The sequence below is a fragment of the Saccostrea cucullata genome, unplaced genomic scaffold (assembly GCF_032062105.1).
Source record: "Saccostrea cucullata isolate Sc308-1 unplaced genomic scaffold, CSIRO_AGI_Scuc_v1 ctg2768, whole genome shotgun sequence".
In the NCBI taxonomy this organism is placed as follows: domain Eukaryota; kingdom Metazoa; phylum Mollusca; class Bivalvia; order Ostreida; family Ostreidae; genus Saccostrea; species Saccostrea cuccullata.
The window spans coordinates 45,119-62,964 of record NW_026935376.1 but is presented as its reverse complement, the minus strand read 5'-3'; the positions used below and the strand labels follow the sequence as shown (position 1 = coordinate 62,964).

General features: G+C 33.0%; 1 protein-coding gene and 1 pseudogene across 1 annotated transcript; both read left to right on the top strand.

The window, feature by feature from the left end:
- Positions 1-270: 270 nt before the first annotated feature.
- Positions 271-6,599, top strand: LOC134242598 (large ribosomal subunit protein uL3m-like; the record flags this gene model as incomplete). Its single annotated transcript, XM_062724699.1, has 8 exons — positions 271-539; positions 2,618-2,708; positions 3,535-3,663; positions 4,490-4,589; positions 4,957-5,017; positions 5,236-5,347; positions 5,993-6,070; positions 6,334-6,599. Coding segments are annotated over 8 exons (1,080 nt in total), but the record flags the coding sequence as incomplete, so codon positions are not given.
- Positions 6,600-14,121: 7,522 nt separating this feature from the next.
- On the top strand, positions 14,122-15,440 carry LOC134242597 (beta-1,3-galactosyltransferase 1-like; annotated as a pseudogene).
- Positions 15,441-17,846: the final 2,406 nt, after the last annotated feature.

The window sequence follows — 17,846 nt, the reverse complement described above, 5'->3', positions numbered from 1 at the left end:
CAGTTGGGAAACTGAAGACGTGTCTTATTAGTTATAATAATCTGTGTCTCGGAACAAGCCTTCATCACAGTTAAAAAACTTCCCATATACTTGCATTGTAGCAACTCAGAGCAAATCCATTCCAAAATGATTTCGAAGAATACAAAAAAAGGTTGTCCTCAGCCTGAAAAAAAACCCAAATTAATTAAAACAAACCTTTTTGAGATTGTCTACCTTTTATCCCCCCCAAAGGGTATGAATGACAAACTGTTCAGATATGAATTTTGATTTTGCAGAATTTTAGTAAATCATGAACAAAAGAGATACAGAAAGAGGACAAGGAAGCCAGCGCCATGGTTTGTGACACGTAAAAGTGCACCCAGGACATACGGAATAACAGAGGAAAATCTGACAGACCTACGAGAAAAAGTATGGGAGGATGTAGCCAACATGAAAACTTCTCCAATCAGAGAAGAATACTTAGAAAAGAAGGGACTGACAGATAACATGCTCGCTAGTCTTCAACAAAGTGCTGGAGAGGACTTTCAGTGGAAATATAAGTAAGTACCGGTACTGTAATTTATTGACTTTGTAAATGTTAAGAATCACAATATATTACTTGAAAGCCAAATGTTTTTTTAATTAAATTAGATTAATTAAAACTTATTAGCAATATGATCAGTCTACGCGAAAGTTAAAAATTTTTACAGGACAAAATGTCTGGTAAAAATAAAATTTTTACCAGACCAAGCAATTTCTTACCAGACCGACTATTTTCCTTTAAAGATATATATGCTGTATTAGTGTTTTATTGCTAAAGAAATAAATATATGTGGTGTCTCATCAAGTAACATAAGTTATGTTATTTCTGCAATTAAGACAATTCCACTCCATCACTTTTAAAAGTTATGAAATATTATCTTGTAAAAATTATTTTCTCTCCGAATCGGATATTAAACCGCCTCTTATTGAAATATTCATGAACACGTGGTCTCGCATGCTTACAGCAAACAATGGTCCAATCTCGTGAATGAGCCGAAAAGCATGATGGTCTACTACGTTTTCACTACAAACACGTGGCTGGAAAGCCAATTTACATTTTCTAAAAACCTGTTTTAGAAAAATAGGAAGAATAGTTACTAATTGAGAATCCCCATGCTCACATTGACAAACAAATGCAGTCTTTCTTGTTAGCATACTGTATGTTTCGAAGTTGTACACATTGTAAACATTGTCAATACGTGAGCACATCTCAGAGTTAGTTGCTTTTTGTACCGAGGAATATATAGTCACGTAAAATTGTCTTTTCACTGTCAGTAGAGCACGTGGAAATTGTAAACAAAGAACTGTACAATAGAGTGGGGAAAACTCTTATTTTTATCATTGTTTATTTGTATGCAAATGTTAGCATGGGATTAGTAGATAATAATGTACTTAATGCATTAAGCATGTAAATGCTTGGGAAATGCACCACGTCTTTCTGAGAGCGATTTAAAAAACTAGCCTGTTCGAAAAACACATGTAGTATTTATGTACTGAGTAGTAACCCATAAATGCATTAAATACAACTCATTGAGCTGATTGGTCGATTTGTCAGTCTTGTTGGTTCCTCGCTGAACAGACGTCACAAAAAATAGTTTCCTCGACCTGATGATTCTCGTGATGCTTTTCCCGCGCACATGCGCAGATCCAACATAAACGTCAGTCCTTTATAAATATGCATGAGAATATCGTGTTCTTTCCCGACCAGTACTTTGTTAATACCGAATAATATTTCGTCGAATTTGCGAGAATGCTTCATTTTTGATAGCTTATCATACTTCAGAAATTTTGTTTGGTTTTAGCTGTGCAAAAATACTGTTTAACACGGCATACATATCTTTAAATCCATACATCATTATGATACTGAGATTGAGAGAGTGGGTGGGATGGGGTTAATTCTCACAGTGAAATTTAACCTTAAATAAATTCAGAGTGAAGTGGACAAGTTAATTATTTATAATTTTCCTTTGTAAAAGGTATCTATTTATACAATTGCATGCATTTTTTTCTTCATATTTGACTTATACAACATACAATGTATCAAATATTTTCTTAAATTTAATATGCACTTTCAATGCATATTTATTTTTCCTAAAACAACTCATTATGGTTACTCAAGTTCAATGATCATTGAAAAATAATTTCCCAACCAAATCTACGTATGAACTATCTAAATATTTTCCCAACTAAATCTATATATGAGCTATCTAAAGATCTCTAACCCTTGACAGAGAAAATTAGAATTGGAATAAAAACGATCATGACAGCGTTGTAATACATAAAATATAATCAGGTATTACTGTTAAATTGGTCAAATAAAGGATATTTGTGGGGAATTGGACCATGTGTACCTCTTAATTTAGATTTATTCGGCCTTATTTTTTACCGGACATTTGGTCCTGTATACTGAAATTTTTTACCGACCCGACCTAAATTTTAACGGTAAAAACCGACGGTCCGGTGACTTTCGCATAGACTGTACGATACAGGATTAAAACATCAAAAAAAGTTAATTTAAAAAAGTTAATGTCAAAAGTGACATATGTGGTATAAAGTAAGAAATCCAGTATGTTTATATTTCTAAATAATTTTACAGCACAAAAAGAACAGGTGTACTGGCAATAAAGCTTGGCTTAATACCACAGTGGAACAAGGAAGGCAAAAAAGTGTTGTGTACAGTCTTGCAGGTTTGTATTAACCACATATACTACCTTTCTTAAATTCACCACATTAACAGGTGATTTAAAAGTAAGCTATATTCAAAGAAGAAGGTATGGTTTCAATACAAATTTTGCCCTGTGATTTTCTAAAAAATGAAACTGGTGTAAAAGTTGAAAACTCATGCTTTTTAAATAATTGAAATTCAATGCAGAAAAATCATGCAAGTCATTTTTCTCACATGTGTTTTTAAATGCCAATTATGACGTCATAAACATGTGCATTTTCCCGTATTTTCTTAAAAAGTTGCAGAAGACACCAATTTTCAATGGAATTTTCTTTCAGATAACATTGTCCACAGGCATCGCCCACAAAGATCTTGAGATATGTGATTTATTATTGAATTTTGCACAAAATATCAAAAAATTAATGTGGGCGAAGGCTGTGGACACTGTTTTCTAAAGGAAAATCACCCTTGAAATTTGCCATTTTGAGTCTTTTTCTGTTGAAAATAGAGAAATGCTTCACATTTATGACGTCATATTTGCAGAATGGTAAACCTTCATGCCATATTCTTTCCCGATTTATCAGAGTCATTTATTTAACTAATATTTAAGCCAGTTTCAAAACTTTTTGATGTCATTCCATTTTAAGGGCACAATAAAGCTAAAACAATACCTTCTTCTTTTAATCATTCTAAGACTGAAGTCTTAATTGAATTGCTTATTCTCCTATAAAATCAACATTTGTGATATAAATTCCTTCAACAGACAAAAAAAATTGGCACTGCATTTTCTGTTCTGATAAAGTATAAAATGATATGATCATGGTGTTAATGAAAGTGTATTTTTTCAGGTAATAGATAACCATGTGATAAGATACACACCTCCAGAAGAGTTCCAGAAAACACAAGGATTCCATCCTTGGTTCCCGCGGGATGTGGGGTCTATTGTGGTTGGTGCTCTCTCATGTAGTCCTCTGCTGGTAATTGCTAATTTTTTAATTAGTCCCATAAACATCACAAAAACAATATCTGATTATTGCTATAAATTTTCAGTAAAAATAGTCAATTTTATCAATGAAATCTTTTTAAAATTATTATGCAATACTGAAAACAGTTGTGTTCATAATTATGCATGAGAACTGACAAAAAATTCATCTGCATTACATATTATGTCATCGTCGCAAGCCACGGGTTTTGTGTCCATTCTATTTGTGGAAATAGAATGGACACAAAACCCGTGGCTTGCGACGATGATATTATGTATGAGGGGGAAAATTTACTTGTAGCTTTTCATCTCCTACAAGTAATATTCTGTAGAAGCAGAAATATTCATGGGGGATTAAATTTTATTTTACAGTTTATTTCCTTGTTTATACTGGTAAGCACAATTATCAACGAAAATAAATCCCACACAAACCTTCAGCATGACAATAAACTGCATTAGTTTAATTTCAAAATAACAAAATTTTATGTCCACAAAAACTTTTTAGACAACAAATCAACGAAATTTTATGCTCACAAAAATTTGTGTTTCTACAGTATTCAGTATGTTAATCTACATTGAAGAGGTTTAACTACATGATGAAAATCATTTTGGATATAAAGATCTAATTAATATAAATATGATATTAATTTATGTATATACATTTTTTTTAGAACTTTAAATTATATGTGATTAAGCAACAACAAAAATGATTGGTTGTTGGAAAATTATTGAAGAAAAAGGAAAATTCAGTGGTGGTCTCAATCCCCTGATCTTTGATTTGCCAAACAATTCTTTAAATGCTTTGAATGTCCTCTCTTTAGTTCACCAAACAGTACAATCACTTATTCCTGGAGGCTGGGGTTGCTCCAAAGAGAAAATTAACCAGATTTTTGATATCTCCAGAATGCAGGATTGCTCCAGGTAGAATTTTCATGAGAATGTTTTAATTTAATGTTTTAAATCACTCCTTTTAAACTCCTACTAAGACAAAACAATGTGAAAAGCTGCAGAGATTGACTCTTCAGAGTTTATGCAATTCCCATCTGTCTTGAAATCACAGTATGCATCTATGTTCTAAGGTAAATTATTTTGCATCAGGTCTTTTTATACTTTTTTATAAACTCGGCCTCATCCACAATCAGATTGTGTTGAATATTCATGATGATTACAACTTATATTTTCTTGACAAGTGTCAATCTCAAAAATTTTGAACGAATAAAATTTAAATTAATGAAATCAACTGTATCATTTCACAGAAAAATTGCTTAACATGCTTTTTTTTCAACAGGAACCAGACTTAGAGCAGATCATTTTAGAGTTGATGATTATGTTGACTGTAGTGCTAAAACGTAAGTTCATGTGTAATCATATAAACTAAACAGATACTAGGATTCACAGTATATACATACTAAGTGTAGTAATTTTTTTTAAAGAGTGGATCGAAATCCTTAAGATAATATCTTTTTTGCACAAAAAGTAATGTAGAGGTATGGAAGGAAACTTCAAAAACTTCAAAATTTCACTTCAGTGCTCAAGTGGTGACTATATTTCATTTTGATTGTTTTAGGATTGGACATGCGTTTCAAGGTGTGGTGAAGAGGTGGGGGTTCAAAGGTCAAAGTGCATCTCACAGAGGAGGGAAAAACTGGCGCAAGGCAGGGGCCATGGGCGGAGGAAGGGTCAGTAATTGAGACCACTAATTTCAAATCCTTTTGGCTGCAATTATACATACAAAACTGATACTAAACAATTATTTTCTTATCATTTAGAAGAAATAGATCTGTAGAACATGTAAACCTCATCCAAACTAAAGTTGCATTTATATTGCAACTGTTAGAAAAAAATGTACCTTTCTTCTCTGAACTTATGTTTTATCTTACAGCTACATGTACATAATAATTAAGATCTCATTGTTTAAAGACTTAAGTTCTCTATCTCATTTTTAGTAACTCTAAAAAAAATTCTGAAACAGTTGAAAAGTTCTGAACAATTGTCAGTGAGTTTTGATAAAAGTATCTTGAATACTAGTAGTTACAAGTACTTTGAAACTGATCTAAACTCAAAGTAGATTATTAATAAGGTCAAGATCACAAGAAAGGTTAAGGGTACAATGCTACAAATATATGTATTAGTGGATAAGTTTTGGTTAAAATACATTGAATAGTTTCTTAGAAACTGAGACAAACTCAAAGGGTAAGAGACAGGAAATTGTAAGGACAGAAGACAGACATGACAAACACTATAATATATCCTGGCAATATTCATGACACGGCTTAAAACATTTAAAGTTTTGTATCAATTTGATGATTTGCATGTATTTTCAGTCACAAGCTGGAGTGAGGCCTGGTAAGAAGATGCCAGGTCACATGGGAATGGATTGGAACACACAGAGAGGGCTAAAGGTAAAACTGCAGGCTGGATGTCAATATAGATCATTTCAGTATCTGTATTTCACAATTTTAATCTGGGGGGGATACTTTTTTTCCCTCCAATTTCTGCATTGGTATATGAAAATAGTATAATTTCAGCAAGCCAGTTATACATGTGTATTTACACAGTACATTATATAATTATAAGAATGAAAAAAAAATTAGGTATCTTGTTGGCCCTTGCTTTTTGACAATATTTGCTTATGATAATTATCTGAACATTTCTGTTTTCATAGATTGTGAGGATGGACACAAAATATGATGTGATTTATGTGAAGGGGATAGTTCCAGGCCCAGACCACTGTTATGTGAGAGTGATGGACACTTCATTAAGAAACAGGAGGCACGAAATGATGAAAAATCCCCCAATCTGCCCCACTAGGTTTGAGGAGTCAGCCAAAGACTTGCCGAGTGAAATTATTTCCAAGGACCTTTATGATTTCAGAGACCCTACTATATCATTTGATAAAGAATAAATAAATTTCTGTTTGAAAATGAATAAGCATTTTTTGGAAATTTGTTTTTTTAGCTCACCTGAGCTGAAAGCTCAAGTGAGCTTTTCTGATCACCCAATGTCCGTTGTCCGTCTGTCTGTTTAAGGAATGTTTTTTAGTTTTGTGTGAGTTATTGGTGTGTGAATCACACAGACTTGTCACGTAGGCATATTTGCCTAGCGCTTCATGAAAAATATTCCTATGTGCAAGTCTGTGTGATTCACACACCAATTATTCACTCTAAACTGAAAAACATTCCTTATATTTACATTTTACCTGTTTGGATGCAACGTCGCTGCAGTCTCATTGTGACGTCACGTTAACGCACGTTTCTCCGTGTATATTTCTACGCGTGAGTATACACGAAAATGTTTTTCAAATCAATTTCACAGTAAGCTTACTAGAAAAACACAGCGAATGTAAATATATATAAATATACATGTTTGAAAAATTGTGAATCCAAGCGTATTGAAATTGAGAGAGCAGAAAAAGCAATCGGTCATTAGGCCAAGATAAATTAATAGTGTGTTTCCTATTCCAGCCTGAGAAAAAATAGAGTAGGTAGGTAGGGAAAACATTTTACTTTATTTAAACATATTATTGGCAAGCACACTTCCATTTTCCCCTAGAGAAATCGCTTTCAAAATATTTCTGATTAATGTGCCTATGATATGCATTTTAAGCTCTACTGGTCAGAGACCAGAAGAGCTTATGCAATAGTAAGGTGTCCGTCATCCGTCCGTCTGTCTGTCTGTCCGTCTAGCTGTCCATCTGTCTGCAAACAATTTTTCAAAACGCTACTCCTCCTACAGTATTGGTCTGATTTCATTTTAACTTGGCACACAATTAGACTACACTAAGATACATAAATTAGTGCATCGGTTTTGATTTCGATGAACAGTGTTGCCATGGTTACTTAAAATAGAAATTTCTGTGAAATTCCTTTAAAATGCTACTCCTCAGGTCCAGTACAATCAGTACATTTAGCTACGTAGGTAGAATTACCTACGTAGCTTTATTTACCTACCTCAGATAGCTTAATTTAGCTACCAAATGAATTTATTTCTACAAAAAAGCATTTTTCTCAGGATGTGCAAAAACTATCATGTTGATGCAGTGATCATTTTCAACTTTGAACTCATGTGAAAACAATTCATGAAAAATTCCCTCTTGAAGAAATGTCTTTTTCTGCGCAATTGCAATCAAAGTTCTGAAAGTTTTGGGGCTATGTATGACAGTTACTCCTTGAATGAAATGATAAAGAGGTCCAGTTCTGGTTAACATGATAATAGGTTGGTAATTATTCAGCACAATGTGAAGTAATCATACTCAGTCATGCCTCACCGCACCTCAACGTATGGTCAGATAACCAAACAATGGAATTACATGTTTTGCTCTAAATTGACCAAACGCAGCAATGTTTAAACTATCTCTGCTTTGGATTGTTTTTTAAAGACAACCTAGTATAAATATCAATAGTCATTTAACTGCGATTTTTTGCCTCTTTTCCATAAAAAGAAAAGTTACATATAAATAGCTAAATAAAGCTACCTGAGGTAGGTAAATAAAGCTACGTAGGTAATTCTACCTACGTAGCTAAATGTACTGATTGTACTGGACCTGCTCCTCCTACAGTTTTGGTTTGATTTCAATATAACTTGACACACAAGTAGCTGCAGATCTGTAGCTCTCCAAACAAATATATTGATAGAACGGAGAGCTACAGTGCCGCCCATCGAAAAAAAACTGTATATTTATCGTGCACAAAAAAGTGTGCTCAGTTCTCGATTTATTTCTCCATGTTTTAAAACTGTAATCTCAAAATATAACTAACCATATGTTCCTAACATATTCTTTCACTGTTTGCACAACCAAACATTCCTCAAAATTGTCATTAATAATCCTTCTGAGTTCTGACCCTGCATGATTTTCTAATTATCGAACATTTCGCCTATTTATAATGCCATTTTGGTTTCAAAGATAATTCGGTCCAAAATACTTCGTTCAGATGTCAACTATGAGAGTAGTTGATAGAGGAGAAAGAAATTTTTTGAAATATTCCCATTTTTTGCAAATGAGGTAAGAATTTTGTAGAATCAATCAAGAACGGAGCTCACTTATTTTGTGCGCAATAAATATACAGTTTTTTCAATGGGTGGCACTGTAGCTCCCCGGTCTATCAATTTATTTTTTTCGGAGAGCTACAGATCTGCAGCTAACACCAAGTAGACTCAACTAAGATACATAAAATAGAGCATCTGTTTCTGATTTCGATGAACAGTGTTGCTATGGTTACTAAAAATAGAAATTTCTGTGAAATTCCGTTTAAATGCTACTCATCCTACAGTTTTGGCCTGATTTCAATATAACATGGCACACAATTAGACTACACTAAGATACATAAAATGTGCATCGGTTTTTAAATTCGATGAACGGTGTTGCCATGGATACTAAAAATATAATTTTCTGTGAAATTCCGTTTAAATGCTACTTCTCCTACAGTTTTGGTCTGATTTCAATATAACTTGGCACACAAGTAGACTACACTAAGATACATAAACTAGTGCATTGGTTTTCGATTTTAATGAACGGTGTTGCCATGGTTACTAAAAATAGAATTTTCTGCGAAATTCCTTTAAAATGCTACTCCTTCTACAATTTTGGTCTGGTTTCAAAATAACTTGGCACATAAGTAGACTACACTGTGATACATACTTCGCACACAAGTAGACTAACTGTGATACATACTCTAGTAATTTAGTGCATCAGTTTTTGATTTCGATGAACGGTGTTGCCATCGTTACTAAAAATAGAAATGTCTGTGAAATTCCTTTAAAACGCTACTCCTCCTACAGTTTTGGTCTGATGGCAATGGCTTCTTTTCTCATCCTTTGTTATAAGTACAAACCAGTAGAGCTACAGTCTCGACAGAGACTTCTGGTTGAAATGGTGCCTGTTCTGACATTTTCTTGGTACGCAATGTATCATAATTGTTTTTTAAAAAAAGCCTTGAAAACATCAGATAGTTCGGATTAAAGAAATTTTAAAAGACCTCTTTGCAATCAATTATTTAATAGTATACATGTATTTAATAAAACAATATTGAACAGGATGACAATAATGTAATTTTGCATCATGCATAGTGTGTAAATACATGTAGTTTTTTTAATTACAAATATGAATGACAGAAGTTTATAAATGATCTTTTTCTCTGTCTCTGAAAAAAATGTTAATGACAATTTAGCAACAGAAAATTTTGACATCGAAGTTTCAGCTCATAGTGCTTTAAATCACATGAATTCATATTCAAATTGAACAAGTGACATTAAAAGAACTGTTTAAAGTATAAATTTTATGTTCCAACTGTAAAAAAAAATATGTAATTTTAAATAGTTTCTTTTTCTTGAAATCCAATTTTAATTAATGACAGTCTTCAGTACTCATCCTCTGGTACCAATAGGCATCTGTCACTCTTGACGGGCGTGGTGGGCTTATTCAAATTGAACAAGTGACATTAAAAGAACTGCTTGATATGGCACGCCAAAATCACAAAAATGAGCAAAACATAGTTTCACAGTCGATAAACTAGGTTTATCGGTTGTAAGCTATCGTTTACGGACTGTAAACTAGAGCGCGATAATCTATATTTTACATTTGTAAACCATAGTTAACGCGATAATCTATGTTTCACAATCGTAAACTATACTTAACACCGAAAACAACCATTTGCGATCACAAAACATAGATTATCTGATAAATACACTTTCACGATTTGTAAACTATGGTTTACAGCTATTAACTATAGTTAACGATCGTAAATTATAGTTTACAGACGTGAATCTATGTTTATCAACAAAATCTATTGTAAACGTTTTATTACAGACAGATAAACTTAGATTAACATTCGCAAACTATAGTTAACAGCCGTTAAATATAGTTTTACAGATGAAAACTATAGTTAACGAATCGTTAACTATAGTTCACGGTTTGTAAACTATAGTTTACAGTCGATAAACCTAGTTTATCAATTGTGAAACTAGATTTAGCTCATTTCTAGCTCACCTGAGCCGAAGACTCAAGTGAGCTTTTCTGATCAAAATTTGTCCGTCGTCTGTCGTTGTCGTTGTCGTCGTTGTTGTCGTTGTTGTCGTAAACTTTTCACATTTTCATCTTCTTCTCAAGAACCACTGGGCCGATTTCAACCAAACTTGCTACAAAGTCTCCTTGGGTAAAGGGGATTCAAGTTTGTTCAAATAAAAGGCCACGTCCTTTTCCAAGGGGAGATAATTATGAATTAGAGAAAAATTAATGGCATTTTTAAAAAATCTTCTTCTCAAAAACCACTGGGCCAGGAAAGATGAAGCTCATGTGGAATTATCCTCAAGTAGTGTAGATTCAAGTTTGTTCAAACCATGACCCCCCGGGGGTAGGGTGGGGCCAAAATGGCCGATTAAAGTTTTACATAGGAATATAGAGGAAAAAGCTTTAAAAATCTTCTCCTCAAGAACCACTGGGCCAGGAAAGATGAAACTCACGTGGAATCATCCTCAGGTAATGTAGATTCAAGTTTGTTCAAATCATGACCCCCCGGGGGTAGGGTGGGGTCAAAATGACCGATCATAGTTTTACATAGGAATATATAGGAAAAATCTTTGAAAATCTTCTTCTCAAGATCCACTGGGCCAGGAAAGATGAAACTTATATAGAATCATATTCAGGTAGTGTAGATTCAAGTTTGTTCAAATCATGACCCCCGGGGGTAGGGTGGGGCCACAATGGCAGATCAAAGTTTTACATAGGAATATATTGGACAAATCTTCCTCTCAAGAACCATTGAGACATGAAAGATGAAACTCTTCAGGAATCATCCTCAGGTAGTGTAGATTCAAGTTTGTTCAAATCATGACCCCCGGGGGTAGGGTGGGGCCTAATGGCCGATCAAAGTTTTACATAGGATTATATAGAGAAACCTTTTAAAATCTTCTTTTCAAGTACTTCAAAGCCATGCTTATTGATATTTATAGGAAATCATCCTCAGGTAGTGTAGATTCTAGTTTGTTCAAATCATGACCCCTGGGGGGTTAAAATTCAACCCCCCCCTTCAGTAAACTTTCAGTTCTGATCTCATATGTGCTTTTTCCTAGCCAATTGCTCAGGTGAGCGATGTGGCCCCTGGGCCTCTTGTTGTGAATTTGGCGTGCCATAATTTAAAGTATAAATTTTATGTTCCAACTGTAAAAAAAATGTACTTTTAAGTAATTTCTTTTTCTTGAGATCCAATTTTAATGACATGATCTCCCAATCGACTAAGCATATACATGCTTAAGTGCATCTCAAGTATGCATACATTTAAAAATATTGTAGGGATTTTAAAAAAAATAAATGCAGGTAAGTTTCTTTTAAATTCTCACTTACTTTTAAAATTTATGATATAAACATATAATATGCAGTCCACTATTTGTATTTTTAAGCTCTACTGGTGAGAGCTAATGCTCTAGTAAGGTGTCCATCCATCTGTCTGTCTATCCATCTTTCTGTAATCAATTTTTCAAAACACCAACCCCGCCCAGTTTTGGTCTTATTTTAATTTTACTCGGCACACAAGTAGACTTCACTAAGATGTATTGATTTTTATTTTTGATGAATGCAGTGATACCATGGTTATTAAAAATTGAAATATCGTTGATATTTCTAATGCTTCTCCTCTAACAGTTTTGATCAATTCCAATATAACTTACCACACAAGACTAGTAGATTATACTAAGATACATATCTTAGAGCATTGGTTTATGGTTATGATGAACAGTGTTGGCAGGGTTTCTAAAAATAGAAATTTCTGTAAATTTCCTTTTAAACGCTTTTCCTCTTACAGTTTTTGTCTTATTTTGATGTAACTTAATTTGGCGCATATGTGACTTTATAGTACACTGTATATAAGATAAAAATTTAAGTGCATCTGCTTTTGATTTTGATGAACGGTGTTCTATTGCTTTTGCATGGTTTCAAATGCAAGTGCTACTTTTCCTTTGTTTTGAATACAAACCCATAGAGCTATATTGACTTCTGGTTATCTTTATATTCCAATTGTTGTTTATAACAGTCTTTAGCTGCAATAATGTAGCCCTCTCTGATTTTTTTATCTGGTGCATTCTGGAGAGGCCTCTCCAAAAAAGGGAGGGTGGGGGTCTAATTATGTAGCTAAATTGACTTAGGACTAAAAAGAAATAATAGGCCAAAGGCAAGTAAAATTTGAAGAGAGACCAGTGCAGCACTGGAAAAGCCAAAAAAGGTTAACCTAAATGAAACTTACTATGACTTTGGCGTACACGTTTTTTTTTCTAAGCTTAAAGGCATGCTTTAAATTTTATAGAGATAATACATGTATCAAGAATGCTTTTCCTTCTTTAAAACATTTTTAAATGTATTTGATCATTGTATTAAACCAATAGCTTTGTGTGACTGAGAACTGGAGAATTATTTATTAATATTACTCCAAAAAGGTAAAATACCCCTCTTTTGATATATTAAAAGATTGGGAATTTGAAAAATTCAATAAGAAATTCTGTAAATAATTAAATGGGGTATCTAAATCTTGTACAAATGTAAGAATTTATTCTGAACTTGGAAGGTATACATTATACTGTAAAATCACATGTTTTCGTGGAGTCAAATTTTTGTTATTTAAGGATATCCGATCCTCAGCCAGGAAGGATAACTCCAAATATTAATATTTAATTGGAAATGCATCAGAATGAAGCTTGAAAATGAAATTTTTTCATGCAACAATTTTCATTTTATTCATCTTTATAAGATTCAAGGTTTTTGGAAGTCTTAGAAAAGGTCTTTGTGGGGTTTTGAATCCATGGATGAAGTATCTCTTATTTTAGTAATTGTGTATTTGAAATTTTACATTTCGTGGTGGGCATTAATCCATGGGTCTCTATATACATCGAAAGCAACAAAAATTAAACCCCCACGAATATTAGTGATTTCACAGTTTATAGATATGTTAAAGCAAATATTCATGTACTGGTATAGAATGAAACACACATCACCTAACCTACTGGATGCAGCTTTCAGTGAGTCAAACATCATCAACAATGATTGGTACTCCAGTATATTATTCTACAGTGAACAACTTCATATTAATTTGTCCCTTTGCATAAAATTAATAATGATTCTAGGGGAGATTTTAAATAAAATCTTTAAAACTTTTCCTAATTTGATACTGCTTAACAATTAATGTTGACCAGTTTGTTTCTTAGTTGGTTGTTTTATTATACCAACATTTAAGGAGACACACCAATGGGAAAATTGATAAACGCAGAATTTTTGCAAGACCCGTGCACGACTCATAACGAAAGTATTGCTTTACTATTGTACGCATGTGCAGAAAAGTTGAATAAGTTACAATGACAAAATGTTCTTTTTTCTTTATAGATGTTTGGTAAGATAGCCTGTGATACTAAGAATTAAGAGGTCCAAAATAATTCGATGACTAAGGAATCCACAATGACTAAAGAATTAATCATGACTGAGGAAAAGCCAAGGCGTTGTTCTGGATTGTTCAGCATCCGCACTTGCAATTGCATACTTGTAGGGTTATCCATTATTGTTCTGATTAACATGCTCAATGCTAACAATCATTTGACGTCACTGATCCTGCTTTCCAAGCAACTTAGACATGATTTCAAACAGTTTGTAAACTACAATAGTAGTTCTGAAATGCAGCATGATGGTCAGAGCAATTCTTATATACTTACAGCAATTCAATCAGGATCAGGGAGCACCGCATCAAGATTAACCCCAGGCTATAGGGTCACATCCCAGAAAACAATTCAGACTCACAAAACCACTATCAAACCAATAACTTTAAAAGTAGCTACAAAATTTCAACCAGCACAGCCAACCCCGAGACCTGATTATTGTAAATTCTGCTTTGAACACAACTTCAAATATGTCATAGATAATGAACATATATGTGACTCTGGAGAAGGCAAGAGTAATGTGGACATAATTTCTTTATTCTGACTGTGCATGCTCACAGAGAAGCACGAGACACTCTCCGTCAAACCTGGCTAACCCCAACCAAAAACAACACATCTGACATTAGATACGCATTCCTACTAGGCAACACAAAAGATCAAAATCTCCAGAAAAAAGTGGAAGCAATTTTCCATGATATCCTCCAAGAAGACTTTGTTGATGCATTTATGAATCTGACATACAAGACCATAATGGCTTTCAAGTGGGCAAGCACTAAGTGCAAACAGGCAAAGTTTGTAATGAAGACAGATGATGATATGTATGTCAATTTAGAAGGAGTAAAACACGTGGTATCTGTTCACGGGAATAGCCTTCAGACTGCTGTGGGAGGAGCTTGTCATATGTCTGCTGGACCAGTCAGAGACGTAAATTCTAAATGGTATGCATCAAAGTTAAGTTATCCAAATAATACTTATCCCGGTTTTTGCTCTGGGACAGGCTATGTTACAAATATGAATGTGGCTACAAAGATTTATGAAACTTCAAAGAATGTTCCTTTCTTTCACTTGGAAAATGTTTATGTTGCTCTGTGTATCAAGAAACTGGGTTACAAACTGAAACCCATCGCTGGATTTAACTCTGGCCGTGCACCACCGGGTTGTGCATACAAGACAAAGAACGTTGTGACATCTCATTACATGGGTTTGCCACTGATCAGAAAGATGTGGAACTTGAAATGTTAAAATGTGATTGTTACAAATCTATAAGTCCTTGTTTGACTTGCTTGTGAAGCAGAAGACAGAATTGAAAAAAAGATCTTTAGAAATACACTGATACATTTTCAGAAATCCTTATTGATAAAAAAAACAACCCTTTACAACCATTTTGTTTTATTTTTTTTAATATGTACTTGTTTGATATTGCTTTCTGACCACCTTCATTTGAAATCTACATGAATTTATTGTAATTATCCACCATCTGTGTACCCTGCGTTTTAGACATTGTAGTTTTTTTATATATTCATTTCATACTTTTTTGTGATTTTACATAACAGACATATATAATAAAACATACCCTTTTCCACATCACATCTTGTATCGGCTCTTAATGAATATATATCATCCCTCAGCCTTTAGCCCCCTAATGTAGCTGGGATTGGCATTTCAGGTTGATACAGGATGTTATATGGGCATGTATTATTGTCTATTTATATATGTGTACATGTTTACTCTGTAATCAATGTCTTACTTTGATTTTTTTTAATTTGAAATCCTGACACAAATCACTTTTTATTGTTAAAAACAAAAACAAAATGGTGATTTTAATTTTGTAATACTTTATACAGTATACACAATGACTTTCAATACAATTTTCTTTCCAATCTGATTAATTAAGGATAAAAAATGCATATTTTTCATTTATTTATATATTTTTTTTATTTTTTTTAAGTACTAGTATGTGTACAACAAATACTGAATTTTTAAACAATACTGAAATCAGTACTGTGTAGTTTTGAGTTGATGTGAATTTTTGAATTCTTAAAGGATTAAATTTACAATAGCAGAATTAATTTATCCAAAGAATATACCTAAGTTATTATGTTCCCCAAACGAAGTTGGGGAACATATTGTTTTTACTCTGTTTCTTATTATTATGTTCCCCAAACGAAGTTGGGGAACATATTGTTTTTACTCTGTTTCTTATTATTATTATTATTATTAAGTCTTCCGTTCACAACGGAAGACTTATAGTGATTGTATTGTTTCTTTTTATTATTATTATTATTATTATTATTATTCCTCCCAAATTTTGTGAGCGCGATTACTCAGAGATGGCTGGATAGATTTTCACAATTTTTCTCATGTAAGTAGGTTGATATATGAAGTTTATATAAAATTCCGTTTTATGAAAAATTCACTTCCGGTCCGAAGTTACGGCCGATTTTCGAATTTTAAAATGGACTTTTGTCCGGCAGTTTTCTCGAAAACGGTTTGAGGTAAAGATATGAAATTTACAGGAGTATTAGATCATGATATTCTATTTGTTTTGAAGTTGTTTTCGTGTGTTTCCAGTACTTCCTGTCCGAACCGGAAGTGAATTTGTTTTTGGTCAATTTTTGATTTTTTTGTTTTTGAATATTTTTTCAAGATATTCTTATGTAAAACAGACATTTTTCTACAAATACTAAATATATGATTTGTTTTTAAATCAGATTCCGTATTTTGTATATTTTCAGTACCGAAATTTTCTCTATTTACGTAGTATTTGTAAGATGGGCAAGGAAAGATAACTCTGACCTGTGAATGAGAACAGAACTTTCGAGATAAAGGCGGAAATAGTATTGATGACGTTAGAGACATATATATGCTCTCCAGATCAACATATTTACACATTCAATATTCTCTCCTTTGCATGTTACTTAATTCACTATATGCATATTAGTTTAAATTTGGCTGTGTAGTGTTAGTCTGTATATTGAAAGTTTTTGATTTACAAATTTATATCTAAAAAAAATATCCGTTCTGTGTCAACTAAGCACTTTGAAGAAAATAATATTGTACGCAGTATACATTACAGCGATGTATATACAAATTATTCTACAAAAATACTAAACATATTATTTATTCAATCGGATTCTGCATTTTGGAGATTTAAGGTTCCGTCAATAAATTCATTTTCTCTATTTACGTAGTGACAATGAGCAAAGATAGATAACTCTGACTTGTAAGTGGGAATAGAACTTTCGAGATAAAGGCGGAGGTAGTACGCATGACGTCGCAGACGTCTACATCCACACTTTTCACATAAAAAAATAATTAGACTTTGAGTTTCCATATCCACTTCTGCATGAATGATTACGTTGGTTACTGCTTTCAGTATATGCATAGTTTAAAGTTGTCAGCGTAGTGTAAATCTGTAATGTCTGTTATGATTATATTTTTAAAAAAATATTCTTAATTCATTCTCTAATTTGAATGCGAAATTATCCCGGATTCCGAGTTTTATTTTCGATTCTAAAATATTATATGTACTCAAAAGGGAACTGAGAGATAGAAGAGTAGGTGTAAAGCCTTTAGAAATAAATTGATATCTGCAACTTAAAAGAAAGAAAATCAATCTATAGATTGGATTTGGTTTTAACACATATATTTCATTGATTGAAAGTCTTACAGTGTTATTTATTATACATGATCTATACTTTTATATACCCGAGAAGTTATTAAAGATGAGAAAAAGCGATTCTTGGATTTTTGTGAAATACTAGTACT